This window comes from Plectrocnemia conspersa, unplaced genomic scaffold, assembly GCF_051122295.1.
Source record: "Plectrocnemia conspersa isolate PC_06_02 unplaced genomic scaffold, ASM5112229v1 ptg000011l, whole genome shotgun sequence".
Taxonomy (NCBI): Eukaryota; Metazoa; Arthropoda; class Insecta; order Trichoptera; family Polycentropodidae; genus Plectrocnemia; species Plectrocnemia conspersa.
In genome coordinates, this window is record NW_028277175.1 from 374,796 (window position 1) to 392,597 (window position 17,802).

At 36.7% G+C, this 17,802-nt stretch overlaps 3 protein-coding genes across 5 annotated transcripts; 2 read left to right on the forward strand and 1 right to left on the reverse strand.

Moving 5' to 3' along the window:
- The first annotated feature begins 207 nt into the window (after positions 1-207).
- On the forward strand, positions 208-3,607 carry Smyd4-3 (SET and MYND domain containing, class 4, member 3). The gene is made up of 6 exons (XM_088197846.1): positions 208-309; positions 375-704; positions 772-967; positions 1,065-2,243; positions 2,315-2,438; positions 3,327-3,607. Exons 2-6 carry the CDS (start codon positions 386-388, stop codon positions 3,516-3,518), a joined length of 2,010 nt encoding a protein of 669 aa, XP_088053972.1. The 5' UTR covers positions 208-309; positions 375-385; the 3' UTR covers positions 3,519-3,607.
- Positions 3,537-15,977, reverse strand: MED14 (mediator complex subunit 14). 3 transcript variants are annotated; one of them, XM_088197845.1, is made up of 16 exons: positions 15,837-15,977; positions 13,474-13,653; positions 11,947-13,360; positions 11,688-11,880; positions 9,964-10,100; positions 9,505-9,892; positions 9,235-9,433; positions 7,015-7,174; positions 6,359-6,499; positions 6,095-6,295; positions 5,893-6,034; positions 4,792-5,069; positions 4,562-4,726; positions 4,216-4,488; positions 3,997-4,145; positions 3,537-3,926 (listed from the first exon to the last, which is right to left on the reverse strand). In XM_088197845.1, the coding sequence occupies exons 2-16, from the start codon at positions 13,608-13,610 to the stop codon at positions 3,800-3,802; spliced, it is 4,104 nt and encodes a 1,367-aa protein (XP_088053971.1). In that variant the 5' UTR covers positions 13,611-13,653; positions 15,837-15,977; the 3' UTR covers positions 3,537-3,799. The 3 variants fall into 3 exon arrangements, with proteins under 3 accessions (XP_088053971.1, XP_088053970.1, XP_088053969.1); XM_088197844.1 differs by lacking the exon at positions 15,837-15,977 and adding an exon at positions 13,857-13,897; XM_088197843.1 differs by lacking the exon at positions 15,837-15,977 and adding an exon at positions 13,836-13,897.
- On the forward strand, positions 15,864-17,707 carry Hen1 (Hen1 methyltransferase). The gene is made up of 7 exons (XM_088197849.1): positions 15,864-16,043; positions 16,116-16,292; positions 16,348-16,753; positions 16,831-16,888; positions 16,957-17,092; positions 17,165-17,331; positions 17,400-17,707. Exons 1-7 carry the CDS (start codon positions 15,924-15,926, stop codon positions 17,611-17,613), a joined length of 1,278 nt encoding a protein of 425 aa, XP_088053975.1. The 5' UTR covers positions 15,864-15,923; the 3' UTR covers positions 17,614-17,707.
- The last annotated feature ends 95 nt before the right edge of the window (positions 17,708-17,802 follow it).

Sequence of the window (17,802 nt, forward strand, 5' to 3'; positions counted from 1 at the left end):
GACTTTAGATTACCTACCATTTTACTTGCCTCTCGAAATGTTTGCAAAGAAAAAAAAATGAGTTTGAAGCGCTGATATAAACAGATTGCAATTAATTACCATCTTTTTAATATGTAACTAGCGCCACCTTTTGTCGCTTCTTGACAACTTTGAAGGTTCAAGTCTTGAATAATATAGTGAACTTCTACATTTGTTCTATTTGAGTGTGTTGGTTTATCCTAAAATAACTAAGATTATTTTTAAGTTAATTTTAACCACCGCATGGTTTATGCTGCATGACTCCTTCCGACGCGTTTCTGAGATAAATCTGTAAGTATTTTCATGTCAAAAACAACATATTATTAAGCTTTTGTTACTAATTAAAACAAAAACAGAATCGACGATCATGTTGGACAATCAACCGACGACCAGAGGTTTCTTCCAACGGCATCATCAAAACGTGCGGAGTTCCGTAGACGATATAACCCTGAAAAACTTCACAAACCTCGAAGACGACAGATCGAGGGTGCAATTCGTTAGCAACATCCCTCAAGTGAAAAATTTCGACCCCAAATCCATCATAGCTCAAAACGTTCCGTGCGAAAAAGACGCCGATAAAGCGAGGGTGCTAAAGAATGAAGGAAATGCTGCCGTTCAAGCCGGAAATTGGAAAAATTCGCTGTATTTATATACCCAGAGTTATTTATACATGCCTAAAGAAAACCGTAATGATCATTTTAATATACACACATAACAAATAAATTACGATATTGAATTATAAATCGATTTCAGGCGACGAAATAGCCGTCATCGTTGCGAATAGATCGGCGTCTCTATATCATTTGCATCTGTATGATCTAGCGCTGACCGATATAAATTTGTCGCTCTCTCTAGGGTATCCTAAAGATCTGCAGCATAAAATTTTTGAAAGGAAAGCTAAGTGTTATTTAGCTTTAAAATTGAATAGAGAAGCTATTCTAGCTTTCAGGTTTGTTATGAGTTCAATTGATAACGCTACAATAATTAACATTTTTTTCTATAAACATATCGTATTGTATTAAAGTAATATTTTTATTTTATTGTAGAGAGACAATAGTTGCATTAGATAATGCTAAATTACCGAGAGATAAATGCTCTAAGAAACAAACCGACGCTCAAGTGATGGTGGAAGTTTTAGAAAAGAGTTTTCAATTATTGAACGCTAAGAATAAGAAGGTAAACGTCGAAAGACCGAAAGAGGAAGTGAAGAAATCTGATAAAAACCCGATCTTTACAGGAAAGAGCCATAAGATATACGAAAGTACAACTGACGCCTTAAATATTGAGTCAAGCGAATACGAAGGAAGATACGCAGTAGCCGTTAAAGATATACCAGTCGGAGAAGTCGTACTGGCCGAGAAACCGCATTGCAATGTGCTTTTGTACGAATACTCAAAGACTCATTGTCAGAATTGCTTCGTTAAATGTGCTGCTCCGGTAGCCTGCCCCAATTGTGCTAACGTAATATTTTGCAGCGATAGCTGCAAAGTAGCAGCGATGGAGTCTTTCCATAAGTACGAATGCTCGATTCTGCACACTATATGGGAGTCGGGATGTTCCATAACTTGCCACATGGCTCTGAGAATCATCTCTCAAAGAAACGTCTCGTACTACATCGAGCTACAGCCCAAATTGAAGGAAGAAATCAAAGGACAGTATCTCTCGGACGACTACAGGCGGGTTTATAATCTCGTTAAACACGAAACTGTAAGATCGAAGGCAGATTTCTTCCAACGCACGCACATGGCCGTGTTCCTCTTAAACCTTCTGAAGTCTACCGATTACTTTAGCATGCCTCACAGTTCACTCGAAATAGAAACGTACATTGGCGAATTGATTTTGAAGAATCTACAAGTCTTACAGTTTAACGCTCATGAAATATTCGAGTTGCAATGTCCTAAAGACGGCGAAAAGATTAGGAAAGATCTCGGAAAGTCTACGTTTTTGGGAGGGGGACTTTATCCGACTTTGGCTTTGTTCAATCACTCGTGCGACCCCGGAGTCGTTAGATATTTCCAAGGATCGTCTGTTATCGTACGGACGATTAAGAATATTAAAAAGGGACAACAGGTGTCGGAGAATTATGGACCTATATTCACTCAGAAGAGTCAGACGGAGAGAAAGAGCGAATTGAGAGATCAATATTGGTTCGATTGCCGGTGCGTGGCTTGCGAACAAAAGTGGCCCATGTTCGAGGACATGAACGAGGGAATAATGAGATTCAAGCGAGTATTGCGATCGTTACTTTGTGAAAGGTACATGGTAGATCTTTGAAAGATTATTTTAAACATTTCAGATGCGATGCCGGTAGCGACTGTCAAAGCATCGTAGAGGTACCGATTAACTGCGAAGATTTTCTGATGAAATGCAGCACATGCCTACAGTTCACCAACATCATGAAGGGTCTTAAGGCTTTGCAAGTAAGTATTGTGGAAATGGAGAAAAAAGGTACTAATAGCAAATTTGGCTGTAAAACTGAAACATAAAAATTTGTGTACTATTTGAGGTAAAGAAAGTAAAATGCTTTCTTTAGCTAGTTTCTAGAACACTATATAATATAAATTATATGTGACTTTCAGATTGCTACTTTGTAGTATTGTGCTTTAATTCATAAGTATTCATTCAACCTACTGGACATAAAATATTGGATTATTCACTTTCGCAGAAAGTTGTATATCGCTAAGCATTTCTTTAAATTACTGAAGAGTGCTGTCGACAATCCAGCTATTCTCGAGGAATTCCAGTTTTGGGTTTCAGAACGCCTTCGAGAATCACGATTGTGTCCTCTTTTGATGGCCGTTGGGGCTAAGATGTCCACACTTGTTGACTCGCCTATGACTATGGCCATCCGACCCCTTAATATGCTGACATTACACATTGAACTGTTTAATGTTAGCTATGAGGAGCTGGTCCAGTTCGTATCATTTAATTTTGATATTTTAGTTTGCTTCTTGATAAGTATTATTTTAATTATATCATATATGTATATTTTTTTGTGTATTGAAATCATACAATTATTGTTTTCGATCATCGTAATGCATTGGAGTAATCTGTTAGGCTACGATGGTCTTAATTTAATTTAAATAGATAAATAATCGGGAGTCTACTGTATTTGTAAAATATCATGATGAAATATGTGAGAAACCCTAAGTTTTAGGATGTGAAGGTGTTTTTTTTAAAAGGTTTGTTGTAAAAACTGCTAGAAGGTAGTTCTTTTATTCTTGGCCATATTTTAATTGTAATTCTTCTTCATTGCACGTAAATTTCACATCTTGTTGATTATTTATTATAATAATACTTCTTCTTAGGATACGGAAATGTGTCAAAAATCCGGTAAGAATTTGATGGAGAGCAGCGAATATAAGAAAGCTCTCGTCAAGTTCTTGGAAGAACTTAACTTATACGACGGGACCCTGGCGCCGCCTTTCAAAGACTACCATCTCTGTCAACAGAACATCAGACGTTGCTTATTGACGTTCGGTAATGTATCAATCGTGTAAATGAAATAATACTACATATTTTATATATTCATATTTATTATATCGTAATAATTGTTATATCTTAAACATTAAAAAAATCGTTAATCTAACTGAAAATTGTTTTAACGAGACTGATTATTTGTAATAAGAATACATATATACACGTAAAAGCTCATACATCACCAGGTCGGATGCGCTCTATGGAATACAATTTTAGGCCAGTTTATTCTTTGACCAGTAACATAATAATCATAAATAAAAACAATCTTCGTCGCCGGTACGTCAATAATTTAATAGTCGATTCACGGTGGAGGGGGAAGAGCTGGATGCTGCGGTGGCACTTCTTGGGGTGTGTTTAGGCCGTTCAGTAAGTCTCGTATAGCCAACCAGAGAGAGCATTCGCTGCGATTTGTGTTGTAATCGGCAAATCTGGATTCAAAAATAGTATCACATTATAAATGCATTAGACGTCAATCGTCATTCAGATGCTATATCGAACCTTTTTAGCATAGTGCAAGCTTGATATTGCAAAGACGCAGGAGAGAGATGAGCGTTTGGATCCCGTTTCTCAGCTAATTGAGTGATGTTGGTTGCAGCGTCGTATACTAACGGCAACACAACCTGTGACTCTCCTTGAGTCAAACATAACTAAAAGGTGTATAGAAAAATAATAAAAAAAAACAATATCTATACAACAATCGCTAGAAACAATACTTACGAAGATCAATATTTTATTTTTGGCCAAGACGACTCCCGGGTGAGCAGTCGGGATGATCGGCGCCGCTTGCGGTGGGATTCTCAAAGCCCACTGGACGCTCCACGGAATCATGTTGTTAGGACAGACTCCAGGACCGGAGAGTTCTCGCCGCATCAATTGAACGAGATCGCGGAACACGCCCGGGGGAGCGCCCCAACATCGACCCCAACCCCACAGCGAATTAGGCTTGTACGGCGGACAAACTACTCTTAGTTCGAAGTATCTTTCTATCACCTTAAAAACGATAATTCATATATTCTATAAAAGCAAAATCAGCAATATGTTTTTATATTTTTTAACTAAATACCTTCAATTCTTCGGGAGTCCATTGATCTTTATGGTCGGGAAGAGGCGTCAACGATAAATGTAAGCTCTGCATATGGACTGGATGCAACGCAACTCTTCCAGTCACTCCGCCCGTTTCAGCTCGAAACACGACCACGCCGGGCTCCGAACATGTCACCAGTGTCAGCTAAAAGAAAATAGATTTTATATAACGTAGATGGACAATATTGGTATCCAGATAGAATTAATTACCGAATCTTCTTGTTGAATGAATCTTTGCAAATGTCGCCGCATGTACACACAACCCAAGAACCTCTCCAACGGAGCCATCATAGGACCTGACGCTCCAGGCGGGGGCTCGCATGGCGTGCACAGGACTTCCAACGCTCCGGCTTGCAATAGAGTTGCTACGGCTCCTGCCCACGCCCGGCCTCCGACTAAAACGCGTCCAGCACTTATAGGCACTTGAGATCTGGCCGGAGACGGACGCGGAACACTCGGAGATCCTGGCCAAGCAGTGAACGGACTTCCTATTAAAAAAACAACATTGTAATGTTAACGCCCACGGTATTTGTAATAACTTTTAAGGGATCTGGAAAATTTATCGCCTTCAATTCACCGCCAGCAATTTATAAATTTATTCATCATATTAAATTGACATACGGAACGCCAACGGTCTATCGCAACACGCACAAGAAATATTTTTTTTTCGCTCGAACAACAAAAAATCTTGCTGGTCTCCGAAACTCATTTTACATAAAAAAAACTTAATTCAAAATACTTGCAGATACACCCAGACGAAACTGCATATGGAGGCACCGCAGTAATAATTAAAAACAATATTCACCATTATGAATAAGAAAATTTCAAGATACCATCAAGCAACTAACATTAAAATTCAAGATCGTTACTCATCATTAACGCTTTCCACTGTGTATGGTTCCCCAAAGCACAATATTAAAAAAGAAAACTATTAATCCTTTTTCAGCAAACTAGAAAAAAAATATTGCTGGAAGGGTCTATATGTCAAAAATCCTCCATGGGGAGCAAAATCAAAAAACAATAATTTGAACCATAATATTTTTTCAAATATTATGGTTCAATAAATTCAAACGGTTTACAGCCTTAAATTATACTAAATAATCATATAATTAGGCTCTAAGGTTTATGGCACCTTTAGGTGTCCAAAGAGTACTGGCGATTTTCTTGATGACTTCTATAGAAGCCATTCGCAGTAAAAGGGTTAATCAACCAATACTAGCGATTAATTGCTGGCGATAAATTTTCCTTCTCATTTTTAACTATTGAATAACAGCCAGATTACACAACTTGTAAATTTATTTAATTTATTACCTGGAGGAATATAAGCCGGTCCCGGTGATGCGCTCGCTATGGATGGCAGCGGAGAAGCTCCGGGATGTTGAGGAGATGCGGGACTAGCGTGAGCAACGCTGCCCATAGGCGGAGATGTCAAATTGAACGATCCACTGTGACCCTGAATATTGTATCAATTTAATATATAATTGAGAGAATAAGTACTTTTTTATTGTCTTACCTGATGAGGACTAGCCGGATGAGGAGTGTGCGGCGCGGAATGAGGAGTGTGTGGCGCGGGGGGTGTTAACGGAGCGGGGAAACGAAGTAAACTTCCACTTCCAGAGGCCGAACTGTCTCTTGGAGATATCGGAGACGGAGGATTATCATCTTCGGATACAACTCTAGCTCCGCTCTCGGACACGTATAAAGATAAGAAACCCTGTAAAAATAAATCAAATTAATAAAAAAGCATTCGAAGAATATCTCACAGCGTATAGTTTACCTTTAATCCTGGAGTCGGAGTAAATTCTCCAATTACTGCGCTGCTATTAAATCTGGAATAAGCGCCGTCTCTTATGGCGATGACTCCTCCGCCTCTTACGGCGACTTCTAAGCAATAAGAGCCTTGATATGCAACGTGGATCTTTAATGAAAAGAATTACGATATATTCAACACATACAATACATCGAATCAACAGTAAATAATGGGAAATTTCAATATTCATCACAAAACAAAACACTTTTTTAAACGTTAATAACTTTTTTTATATAATAGTCAACATTTTGAAATCAAATTTGGAATGCAATGATTGTTTCCTATAATCACAATCAATAAACATCAAACTGTGGATTGCTTACCAATAAAATAAAACAAAATATGCATGAGACCTATTATAAACATTAAATATAAGTTAGGAATTTATGAATGTGCGTAGGAAGGTCGACAGATAGTGACGGGAAGCAATTACTAAAAAAGGTATTCGAAATGTGTTTATTAATAAGATAGAGGTGAGAATATTGATTTTTTAAACTAGTTTAGTTATTATGAAAGTAGTGACATCTTTAGCTAAAAAATACACCATAGTAAATACAGTTTAACATGTGCTTTTTGTATTCAAATTCATGCAAGTGTTTTATCCTAATCGATCAGTTAAATACCTTTCTCCACGATTGTGGTATTAAGGTGAAGATCTGCACTGGAACTTGTGGCCTAGAATTCTGGAGTCCTAGATGCGGTATTGTTGTTAATCTGCCTAATGCCACTAACGGCGCGTACGTCTCTTTCAGTGCCGCCATCAGTTGTAAGAGATCCTGGGTTCTACAATAAATATAATATTATTAACATTTTAATGCCGGCTTTTTTAATCAAAAATATTCCAAACTCTAAATTTTTAATAATACATAAAAAAAATTTTCACTGACTGAAAAAGGCCACAAAAATTAGTAAAAAACTATTTTATTTCCATTATAGTTTTTTTTTACATTTTACTTATTTCTTTAGGATTATTTTAAAGGGAGTTACAATTTTTAAATAGCGGCCATTTTAAGCTATCTAATTAACTTAATCAAGATATTTTTGGTCAATTTGTTTCTTAATTTGTTAAAAACTACGGCAATTACAGTGATCACAAAAATTGATATATCACACATTCGTTTTAAATAAGTTTATATATATATATATATATTTTAAACTCTTTAAATGTTTACTGAAGCATTATACATAAAAAAATAAAATAAAAACCATATTCTAAGCAAAAAAATTAAATAAAAAATAAAACAGTAAATTTTGGTCAATAATTAAAAAGTATTTTAAGGCTAAATCATAATGTGGTAAAAATTGTTATAATATACAGTAGCTGTGAACAATAATATAAATATGGAGGGCATGGAATTAATCAATGCTTCAACGAGTTTGTGATATAATTCATTGTAATTCAATTCAATTATATTAGTTTTTGTTTACTCGTAATTTAATTAAAGACTATTTATACAGTTTGTCCAAGAATATTTTTTCACGATTTTTTTTATATTCTGATATTTTAATAGGGGTCCAAAAAACCACCCCCAGCAATTAATCGCTAGCAGTTTACTGTTGCGTCAATTGATCGCATAAACAATTTATAGCCTACAAATGATCACTAGCATATTTTACTGTCTAGAAGCAATGAGATTTGTTTATACAAACTTGCTTATTCATTAGTTAATTGATGGTGTGGCAATTGCTAGCGGTGATTTGAGGGTGATAAATTTTAATAATGTATTAATTTAATTTTTTTAATCGCATTTTTAGTGCATTGATCAAATTGATTAAAAAGACTCATTTTTGCCGAATGACAGAGTACAGAAAAATCTATTCTATCAAAGGGATGAAAAATATTATAGGACAATTTTATTATCCACCATCTGTCGAAGAAATATATAACTTCCATTACAGAATATAAGAAGCTACCCAGATCGTTTCGCTCTCTGCATTTAACTATATCTTTCGCCAATTAGACGATGAATCTAGTGCAAAAATTAATTTTATTCTCATCAGAGACCATCACTCAATCCAAAACAGTCTAGCATAAGAGTCGATCGGACCATTTCAAGCGTGTTAAACGCATTTTTTTGTCAGGTAGAACACTGCATACACTCTCTTCCCTAGGCGACACATAAAAGTTGTCCACAATTATTTTTTTATTAAATGTTTCGAAAATACTGGTAATATTCATGGCAATTTTACGTCTATCGGGTACACATTTGTAGTATAACTTGATCTTCACCAGAAGTAGTTATTTTTATGGTTAACCCGATTGCAACATATTTAAAAAAAATCTTTAACCCTTTAAACGCGGAAATCGACTAGTCTTTTTTAATAAATGCTTTTCAAGAAAAAACTTTTTTTGTGAATAAACATAAAATATAATCTTAAATAAATAAAAATTAAAAAATCAGAACATTTAAACACAGTATCAAAGTAAAATTTGCATTTTTAAAAAAAAAAATAAAAAAAAAGTATTTTAGACACTTTAAAGTTTTTATTTTTATTTTTAAAGCGTAAGACTATAGACGGCAATGTTCTAAAGACGGATATACACGTCTGTGGGAAAAGTGGTACACAAAAGTCGTACATTTTACATTTGTGTAGAGTACGATACTTTCACTAACCACTAATGCCCCGAATGATCAACAAGCGAACCATTCTCTCATAGTATTTTAGTCTCCGCTCGACCCTCAGTAAGTCGTGTTTTCTAAATAAGGTGAGAAGGTCTAGGCTGTATTTCAATTGGAAAGAGTATAATCTAATGTTTATATGGTACACATTTTGTTTAAAAAGTCCTTGCATTAAATGGTTAAAGCCGATACCAACTTTTTTACATATAAATCTGAACTTACTTATTGAGAAAGCTTTCCAATTGATGATGGATGAGAGCGTGAGCGTTCGCCGCACCCGGAGCGGCTGCCGGTTGCAGCCTTAACTGTCCACCGGACCACGTCACCGTACATCTCGCGCGACCCCCGGGTCCAGCTCCTAGCACTAAACGCCTATAATCGTACGACACTATAGACACGTGAGCTTCAGCGGCTTCTCTCTCTGTAACCGAAAAAAAATTATACTTATTTCTTCTTCGTTAAATATAATTAAAAAACAAATCACAACGATACCTATGGGATCGTGCTGCATGTAGTGATACACTAACGAATGCAACTGCATCACTGTACACCAATCGGCTAAGAATGCTTCGGCAGCTTTTTCAGCACCTTCGGTACCCATCTCGTACTGGAAGTATACACATCTCCTAAATCCTTGCTCTTTGGGATGCTGGCTTCGCAATGGCGACGAATAGAAGGCCAGTTCGGCCGTCCAAACTTTCGCTTGACTCCGTAGTTGTATGCGTATAGCTGCGGATAAAAGTCTCTCGACGAGAGCGCCGGCCGCTTCTCGAGGCACTCCGCTCTCTTCGGGGCACGGTAATGATATCACTCTAAGGGTGGGACCGCTGCCGCCGCATTCCACTTGGATGCCGCCGTGGCAGATTTCTCTTTTCGATAACTGAGAAAGAAGAGATATGATAATTATTTCTATCGATAGGACGACGTTAGATGAACGGATATGGCTCTCACTTCTCGGGCTAAATGAACAAACGGTACACGTTCGTCTGCAGCGGCTACAATGTGTGCTAATTCAGGTAAAAAATAAGCCGGTTGTTTGGGGCGCACCGCTCTCCCGCTTGCAGTCGCCCTCCTCTTTCCAGATAGACCTAAAATGAGATATTAACACTTTAAATACTTGCAGTTTTACTACCGGACTTAAGCTAAATTCTGTCACTTTTTATACGGTCCGAATATTTAAATGAATTTTTCTAGACATGTTATAAATATATTAATGCGTAGATTCAAGCAATTATTAAGTATTTCTCAACATGTAGTTTGCCAAAAATTAAAATTAACTATTACATTTTAAAATTGATTATCTTGAATTCAAAATTATAAAAACGAATAATCTATATTCGTGATTTTTTCTCGGTTTTAACCGACATTTTTTATATAACCAATTAGTGTAAAAAATAAATTGATTACCTGTATAGTTTTATTTAATTAAAAATAATTATTTTAATTAAGCAATAATTACTATCATAATCGTAATTTTATGAAATATATGCTGCAATGCTGTGCGAAAATGCTTAATTAATTATTACATTCTTTTTGAACAGGGATGTCATTTACAATTTAATTAATTCAGCAAATTTGATGGAACATTTTAAATACATAATTTTATCAAATTTGTTGTATATATAGTTCAATGAACGAATTCTGCGAATTTCGGTCATAGTAGAGACACCAATAAACATTATTAGCATTACCTGTCATGTCACGATAGTTATAATTTTAATAAATAAATAAATTATATTCACAAATATTTTTTGACCATGGATTTTGAAGTGGCACTAGTCATTCGGGTATATTGAGAGAAAAAAACAACTACTTGTGTTGCTCTATACAAATTGTTTCATTCTAAGATATTAGATCAATTATTCGAATATATTCATATAGTTGAAAATCGGGATAATAATTCGAATAATTGAATATTCAATTGAAAACTTTACTCTGCAATAAAGGAACAGTACCGTTTCTAGATGTCGAAGGTGTATCAGATTACATAAATGCTGCCTTAGCTGATATTTTTGCGTGCCATTTCGAAATTTGCTAATGTGTGTGGGAGCACCTATTTATACCATAAGTTATTTAAATATTATTTCAATAAACCTAAAATTATACAAAATATTACAAGGCTCAAAGGTTCATGACACCTTTAGGTGCCCAATGCATACTGACGATTTTCTTGATGACTTCTATAGGTGGCATCCGCGGTCAAAGGGTTAAATTTCCAAAAAAACTTTATGAGAACGATTACAGAGTGGGTGGGTTAACATATCAACCACTACATTGAAAAATATAGTTATTAGAATTCCAAGAATAGTTAAAGCCGTGTTATCTACTAAGGATAGATTTTTTGATAAAAAGGTAATTAAAGTTTTTTTTATTTTGTTTCAAAAATATTATTGAAAATTGTAATTTAAAGTTTAATAGTAAATATGTATTTAATCTTTCATATGCTTTTTTTATAATTAATTTAATTTATATTAAGAATAGCAACAAAAAATAGTTTGGTCTTAAACTTTTGATCGGTAGTGTATATTTTCAAATTTCAAATAAAACACTAAGCATAACTTTTTAATTTGACATGGAAACCATCATATACATAAGACACCAATTGGCGACCGTGGTATTTAACGGTTGGCACGCTCAGGATGCCAATTGGTGTGACCTGTAGGTAGTATATTTACCCGGCGGATCGACTGTTGTGAAAGGTCCGTGAGTGGCAACGAACGTGTCGAATCTAACCAACGACGTGATTTTCATGAAGGCGCTTCCGTGCTCGTTTTCGTGTTCTTCTTCTTCGGGACCGCATCTCGTCACGCCGGCCAGGTAGAAGTAGAGTTTCACACCATTGCGTCCGTCGGATACCATCTCCACTACCTATTTTCATATATGCATTAAAAAGGAACCGCAAACAATTACGGCGATAATAATAACGAATCTCACCAAGATTTGTTCCGGATGCTTGTGCAGAGTGACATAGATCCGATGAGCAGAAAGCCTTTCCAGAAGATGTCCTGGCGGAACGATAAGAGGCAGATGTTCGGAAGCGTGCGCGGGGAGATGTTGGAGAGTTTTTTCGCATCGACGCGCCATCAACCAATATCGAAGATCCGCTAGGAGCGGGACTAATTTGGTTACTTCGGCCGCCGCTAAAGCTGCAGGTAAAGCCGCAGATATCGGAGCTTTAGGGTATTGCGGCACGTGGCATCGCAGCTGACCGCAATGCACGCCCACAGCAACTAACAGCTGTTCGGCCCTCAGACAAGGCAGCAGTAACGAACATGCCAAAGTGCACGGCGATCCTCCTAGAGTGCACTCTATCCCCATTTGAGTCAGCAACGTTTTTAGATCACCGAGTCTGGCGCGGGATCGAACGTGTATGACGGTCACCAGCAATCGCTCCATTGACAGGGGTTGAGCCGACAGAGCTTTAGCGGCGGCCGCTTCTTGTTCGGATCCCAACTGGGGTATGTGAACTGCGGCTAAAGATTTTCCCGGACTCGTCGCTTCGGCTTGGATCGTCACTCGATATCCTAACTCGCAGCCCAGTTCTCTCCAATAAGAGACCGTCAGCGTCCGACCCGGCACGTACTGATCTACTTGAACGTGTTTTCCAAGTCGGTCTCGAGCCAATCGCAACGTCTGAGTGTACAGCAGTTCCAATTGCAGCGACCGGCAGAAGTACGCGACCACGGCCAGAAGAGCCGCCGGTCCGCCTCCTAAAGCCAGTCTCGTCTGAGCCACGGATCTTATGTACGCGACTTGTCGAGGATGAACGAGCGGTTTGCCTTCTCCGATTTCGTTGTCCTGCACGAGGATCGCGACGTCCAAGAGCCTCCAGGGCAACGTCAGAGAGTCGCCCATCAAAGTGAGCGAAACGCTAAACTCTTGAGCGATCTGAAACGTCACCCTGCCGTTCTCCACTTTGAACGTTCTCATGTTGTCCGGCAGATAGCAACCGACCAACCTCTGGCGGATCACGTGGTTGAGAGCGCGCAGAGTTGCCCTGCGCTCCGTCGGCGTCAGCCCCTCGGGCGGGACTAGTCTCTCCCGTATGCACGCCGGCAGTCTAGCGTAAGTGCCCTGCGTCAGGACTTCGACGGCGGCCGGAATGTGAAACGTCGGCAACCTGGCGTGTACCAGGGTCTCGCGAGCCATCCTGGCCAGCATGTCGGCGGTGTCGACGAACAGCATGGCCTGTTTGTCCAGGAACCCCATTATGTGAGCGGACCTGTCGACTTTGGAAGCGCTTCCGGCCCATTTCACCAGCGCCAGCAACCTGACGAACAGTTGCCTGTTTCGCGCCGACAGTTTGTATATCTCGATCTTGCGTTCCATGTCAGTCTTTCTCGGCAATCTAAAATAATTATAAGTAGTTATACAATTAATTGATATATCTGGAATACTATTCGAATATTGAGTAAAAAAAATAGATGAATGATACATAGGTAAAAAGGATTAGATACTTACAACTCGGCCAAGACGGTGAGTTCGTGGTAAGTCCTCTGCACGATGAAGTCGATGAGCATGGACAGAGATATGGAGCCCCCTCTCGCGCCGCCGCCCTCGGAAACCGGGCCGCAGCCCTCCAGCGTGACGGGCACCATTTCGATCGATTTTCAATTACGATCACATAATTGACCGAGTCAACTGAAAATGTAGACAAAAACATTGCATTCGTATGTTGTCATAACTTGAGAAAAATCTATTTTTTACGCTTCTAGGCTAAAATAGACTCATAACTAATAGTCAAATGTGACGAATACGGCACTTATTATTAGGAAACAACGTTCAGAACCCTACGTATGATGCAATAGTTTAGATATACATACAAAATGCGACTCAAAACACACCGCAATGACAACGAGCCGTCAGCGCTGGATCCAGTAGTGCCAACTTTGCTGTCAAAAAAATGTTGCCATTGCCAAAAAAATTTTCAAAGGTCTTAACTTGGGATTTGGTCGGTACTCGTAATACACTTACGAACAGGGTATCTGGGCAACAAATGTTCATTTAATAAAAGTTTATTGCTAAACGTGACAGATTGGGGTCTATGATTCTACTGGAAATAGATTTGCAAGAAGTTTGGTCAAAGTCTGAGTCTCAGGTTAGGGATTTTGTTGGAACAAATGTACCGTTTTGTTTTGACTTATTTTTATTTTTTATGTGTTACATTTTATTATATAATATACTTTATTATTATATGTATGTTAAATACTGCACTATCTAATACATATATTTTGATTACTAATAACATGGATTTCTACAATTATTTCCTTTTACACGAGGACATAATACTTTGTTTTGAGATATTTAAGTCCTACCCCAAAAATAAACCAAATATAACACCGAGTTTTATTTTCGGTGAGATACGGTATATTATCATAATAAAATAAAGATAATAAATAAAAATAAAATTGTATTTTACTGTTCTACTTCCTACAAATTTATTTTTCCCCTTATAATTGGTCACTCTCAATTTCTGTAATATTATTTTTAGGTCATCCAAGATCCAAGTGGAAGCTCAAACACTTAAGACTATTCTGCTAGAGACGTGTTTCAACTTTTTTTAGAGGGGGGGGGGGGGTAAAAGTTAGCAAATCAGTACTCGTTTTTTTAATATTTCAATTTCATTAAGATTTATATTATTTCATTAAATGACATGTAATTTACTGGCCAAATTGAATCCTTAGAATTCTTGTCAAAACCAATAAAATCGTACCATATTGTTATAAAAATACTTTTTGTAACAATATTATGACTTAAAATTAGTGAAAATCGAATGAAGCATATCTAAACCGAAGTTTGACCAACATGAGAGCGCAAAAAATAATTATCACTTTTCAGAAGTGAAAAACCAACGTCAAATGCAATAAAATCGTCGCAGTGAGAACGCTTGTTACTGAGCGTTTCCACTGCAACGGCACTGGCATGATTTTATTGCTTTTGACATGAATTATTGACTTCTTAAAAGTGATAATGGTTTTTGCGCCCTCCTATTGACTAAAATTCAGTTTGAATATATTTTAACTAATACTCTCATATTAGAAGTCTTAATAATATTGGTAAGGATAATTATCATATTTTTAAAACATAGTGTAATATCCACGGTCCGAAATTTGATTAAAACTGTCAAAGGACTTTTTCACGGATGAACGAGTGTTAGTGGACTTATTTATAAAATTTAACACAGCCATTCTATCCAGTGCTACAGTTAAAGCGTCTGTTTTCTACAGAAGAAGACATCTCGTAGTAAAAAGTTATGTTTATGTGATGAGAATTTTAATATGTTACTATTTATAAAGGTAACATACATCTTAATCATAAGATTCTTATGTAACAAATTGAGAGAGTAAAATTAAATTGTAACAAAAATTGTTTTATTTCACTAAAAAATATGATTTTCTAACGATTGACTGGTGGCGATTAGCCACATATTGTCCGCTGCGTATGTATAGCTACGTGTTATTTAATTTTTAATGAATCAACAGTGGAATGGCGTGTGGCAATTAGATACAGACTGAGCCGCTGGAGAAGTATGTTTATTGAAGTATAAAGTTTTTACACGTTGTTTAGAGAATACGTTATGCCAGTGTTACCAGAGTGCCGCCGTTTTGGGCATAACAAAATCTAAATGAATATACATAAATAGGACGCTACAAAAATAAATACATATTTAAATACCGCTTTAAAGGTATTTACGTTATATTTTTATGGAATTAACTGTACACAGCATTTTTTACAGTTTAAATCTTATTTTTATATATATTTATTTTAATAAATATTATTAATAATAATTAATTGAACAATAATATAGTAAAAATATTTAATACCTTTTTTTGATGTGGCAGCTCTATATTGACAGTGAAAGTGAGTCGTTAAACTTGTCTTCACGGTCAAATCGTTGTGACTGCTAAAACATGTTCGAATCTAAAAAAGAGAGTAAATCGATCCGTTTTGACCCTCCGTTGTATCGTCAGAGATATAATTTTGTCCATAAGACACTCGACGATCCAAAATGGTGCCAAGACATGAAAAAAGTACAATACTTTCGTTTCATATAATTTGATTTTATTATAATAGTTGATCGTCTAATAGTTGATCGATTGTAGGTCGTGGAATTCGGTTGTGCAGGGATGGATTTGATCAAATTTTTAAAACCCTTAGAAACGATCAGTAGCATTTTGCAAGTAGACTGCGACGACTCTCTGTTGAAGGAAAATTCATTCAAGGCGCAACCTTTGAATCAAGATTATATGTCGCAGCGCGAGTCTACGTTAGATATTAAGGTAAAATATTTTAAAGCACACAATAGAGCTATCAGTTGAAAAGTTAATATTTCAGATATTGCACGGCAGCATATGCGATCCCGATTACAGGCTGATCGGCTCCGACGCCGTAGTGTGCATCGAAGTGATCGAACATCTCAATCCGGGAACGTTGGATCGCGTGCCTAAGAACATATTCGGCTACATCGAACCCAAAATCGCAATCTTCACTACTCCCAATGCCGAGTTTAACATTTTATTTCCGCGACTGAAATCCGGTTCGTTCAGACACGACGATCATCGATTCGAGTGGACGAGGCGACAGTTTCAGGATTGGGCGAATAATGTGATACAACAATACCCCAAATACCAAGTACAGTTTCACGGATTAGGCCAAGGACCCGAAGGAACCCAGCAGTTGGGTTGTTGCTCTCAGGCCGCTGTTTTTATCAATATGGAATACGTGAGGAAAGATGCCATCGGTTTGATCCTTTCATTTCAGCCACTAAAATAACATATAAAAGTATTATAATAATGTATGAAAAATTGTATATTTCAGATGTAAATCAAAATAAAATCGACGTTTCAAACAAATCCATCTCCGAACAGATCGATTTGTAAGTGTGAATTATTTTTTATGTTATGTTGTCGAGTTACGTTAAATCAATTATACATTATTTTACAGATTAACGCATAAATATATTAATACGTATCTGAGCGAAGGAGTCGAGACGGAAAACTGCTTATGGGATAACGTAAATTGGGACCAACCAAACGCTGATTTCTATAAACTGATAAATGAATATAATTATCCTTTCACTGTAAGTTTAGTATTTAATAAAACCTACAATAATCTATTACACACGTGTGTGTATATATATATATATATTTAGGTTAACAAAAGAAGTCCCAATGAAAAAATCCTCGATGAAGTCAAATTCAAGATGTACTTGTACAAAGAATACAATCAAAGCGAAGACTGCAACGATCAAATGTTGATTCCGATCCAAAGATTACTACCCACGTCTGAAAAACTAATCATCGATTTGGAAAATCTCAGGTTTTTGTTATAATAAACAAATATAATATATTCTCAGTGTGTTGATAACTGTATTATTATTGAAACAGGCAATTATTATCGAGTGAAGGATACGCTATCGTAGACGATAATGTTGTATACGATTTAAAAAAGGATTACGACGATCGTTCACAAGAAGACGAAGAAATGTTATCGAATCAACCGATCGATCCTTGGAGTGTCAATAACGATTGCGTTGACGAGGTTTGGGGAGAGGACAACTGGGAAAATTGTTCAACGGACAAATCTATTAAATGGGTTTAATGAACAAATTTTAAAATGATTGTATTTAAGATTTTTTATTTATTTTCTACATTTGTAATAAAATTGCCAAATATATTGTGATGCTTTATACATATTTTTAAACTTTTTTTATGTATTTGATGAAATGTAAGAATAAAAAAATCGAGGAATAAAAGCGAAACTCAGTATGAAAAAGTCAGAGGGGCAATC

What these genes read in the sequence shown, in the direction of transcription:
- Smyd4-3 (XM_088197846.1), top strand. Translation starts at nt 386, where the DNA reads ATGTTGGACAATCAACCGACGACCAGAGGTTTCTTCCAACGGCATCAT. An exon ending in GAGGGAATAATGAGATTCAA is followed by an intron (nt 2,244 to 2,314) that starts GCGAGTATTGCG and finishes TAAACATTTCAG; the next exon opens with ATGCGATGCCGGTAGCGACT. An exon ending in AGGGTCTTAAGGCTTTGCAA is followed by an intron (nt 2,439 to 3,326) that starts GTAAGTATTGTG and finishes ACTTCTTCTTAG; the next exon opens with GATACGGAAATGTGTCAAAA.
- MED14 (XM_088197845.1), bottom strand. Translation starts at nt 13,610, where the DNA reads ATGGTGCCCGTCACGCTGGAGGGCTGCGGCCCGGTTTCCGAGGGCGGC. An exon ending in CTCACCGTCTTGGCCGAGTT is followed by an intron (nt 13,361 to 13,473) that starts GTAAGTATCTAA and finishes TAATTATTTTAG; the next exon opens with ATTGCCGAGAAAGACTGACA. An exon ending in AAAATAAAATATTGATCTTC is followed by an intron (nt 4,146 to 4,215) that starts GTAAGTATTGTT and finishes TACACCTTTTAG; the next exon opens with TTATGTTTGACTCAAGGAGA.
- Hen1 (XM_088197849.1), top strand. Translation starts at nt 15,924, where the DNA reads ATGTTCGAATCTAAAAAAGAGAGTAAATCGATCCGTTTTGACCCTCCG. An exon ending in CGTGAGGAAAGATGCCATCG is followed by an intron (nt 16,754 to 16,830) that starts GTTTGATCCTTT and finishes TGTATATTTCAG; the next exon opens with ATGTAAATCAAAATAAAATC. An exon ending in ATCGATTTGGAAAATCTCAG is followed by an intron (nt 17,332 to 17,399) that starts GTTTTTGTTATA and finishes TTATTGAAACAG; the next exon opens with GCAATTATTATCGAGTGAAG.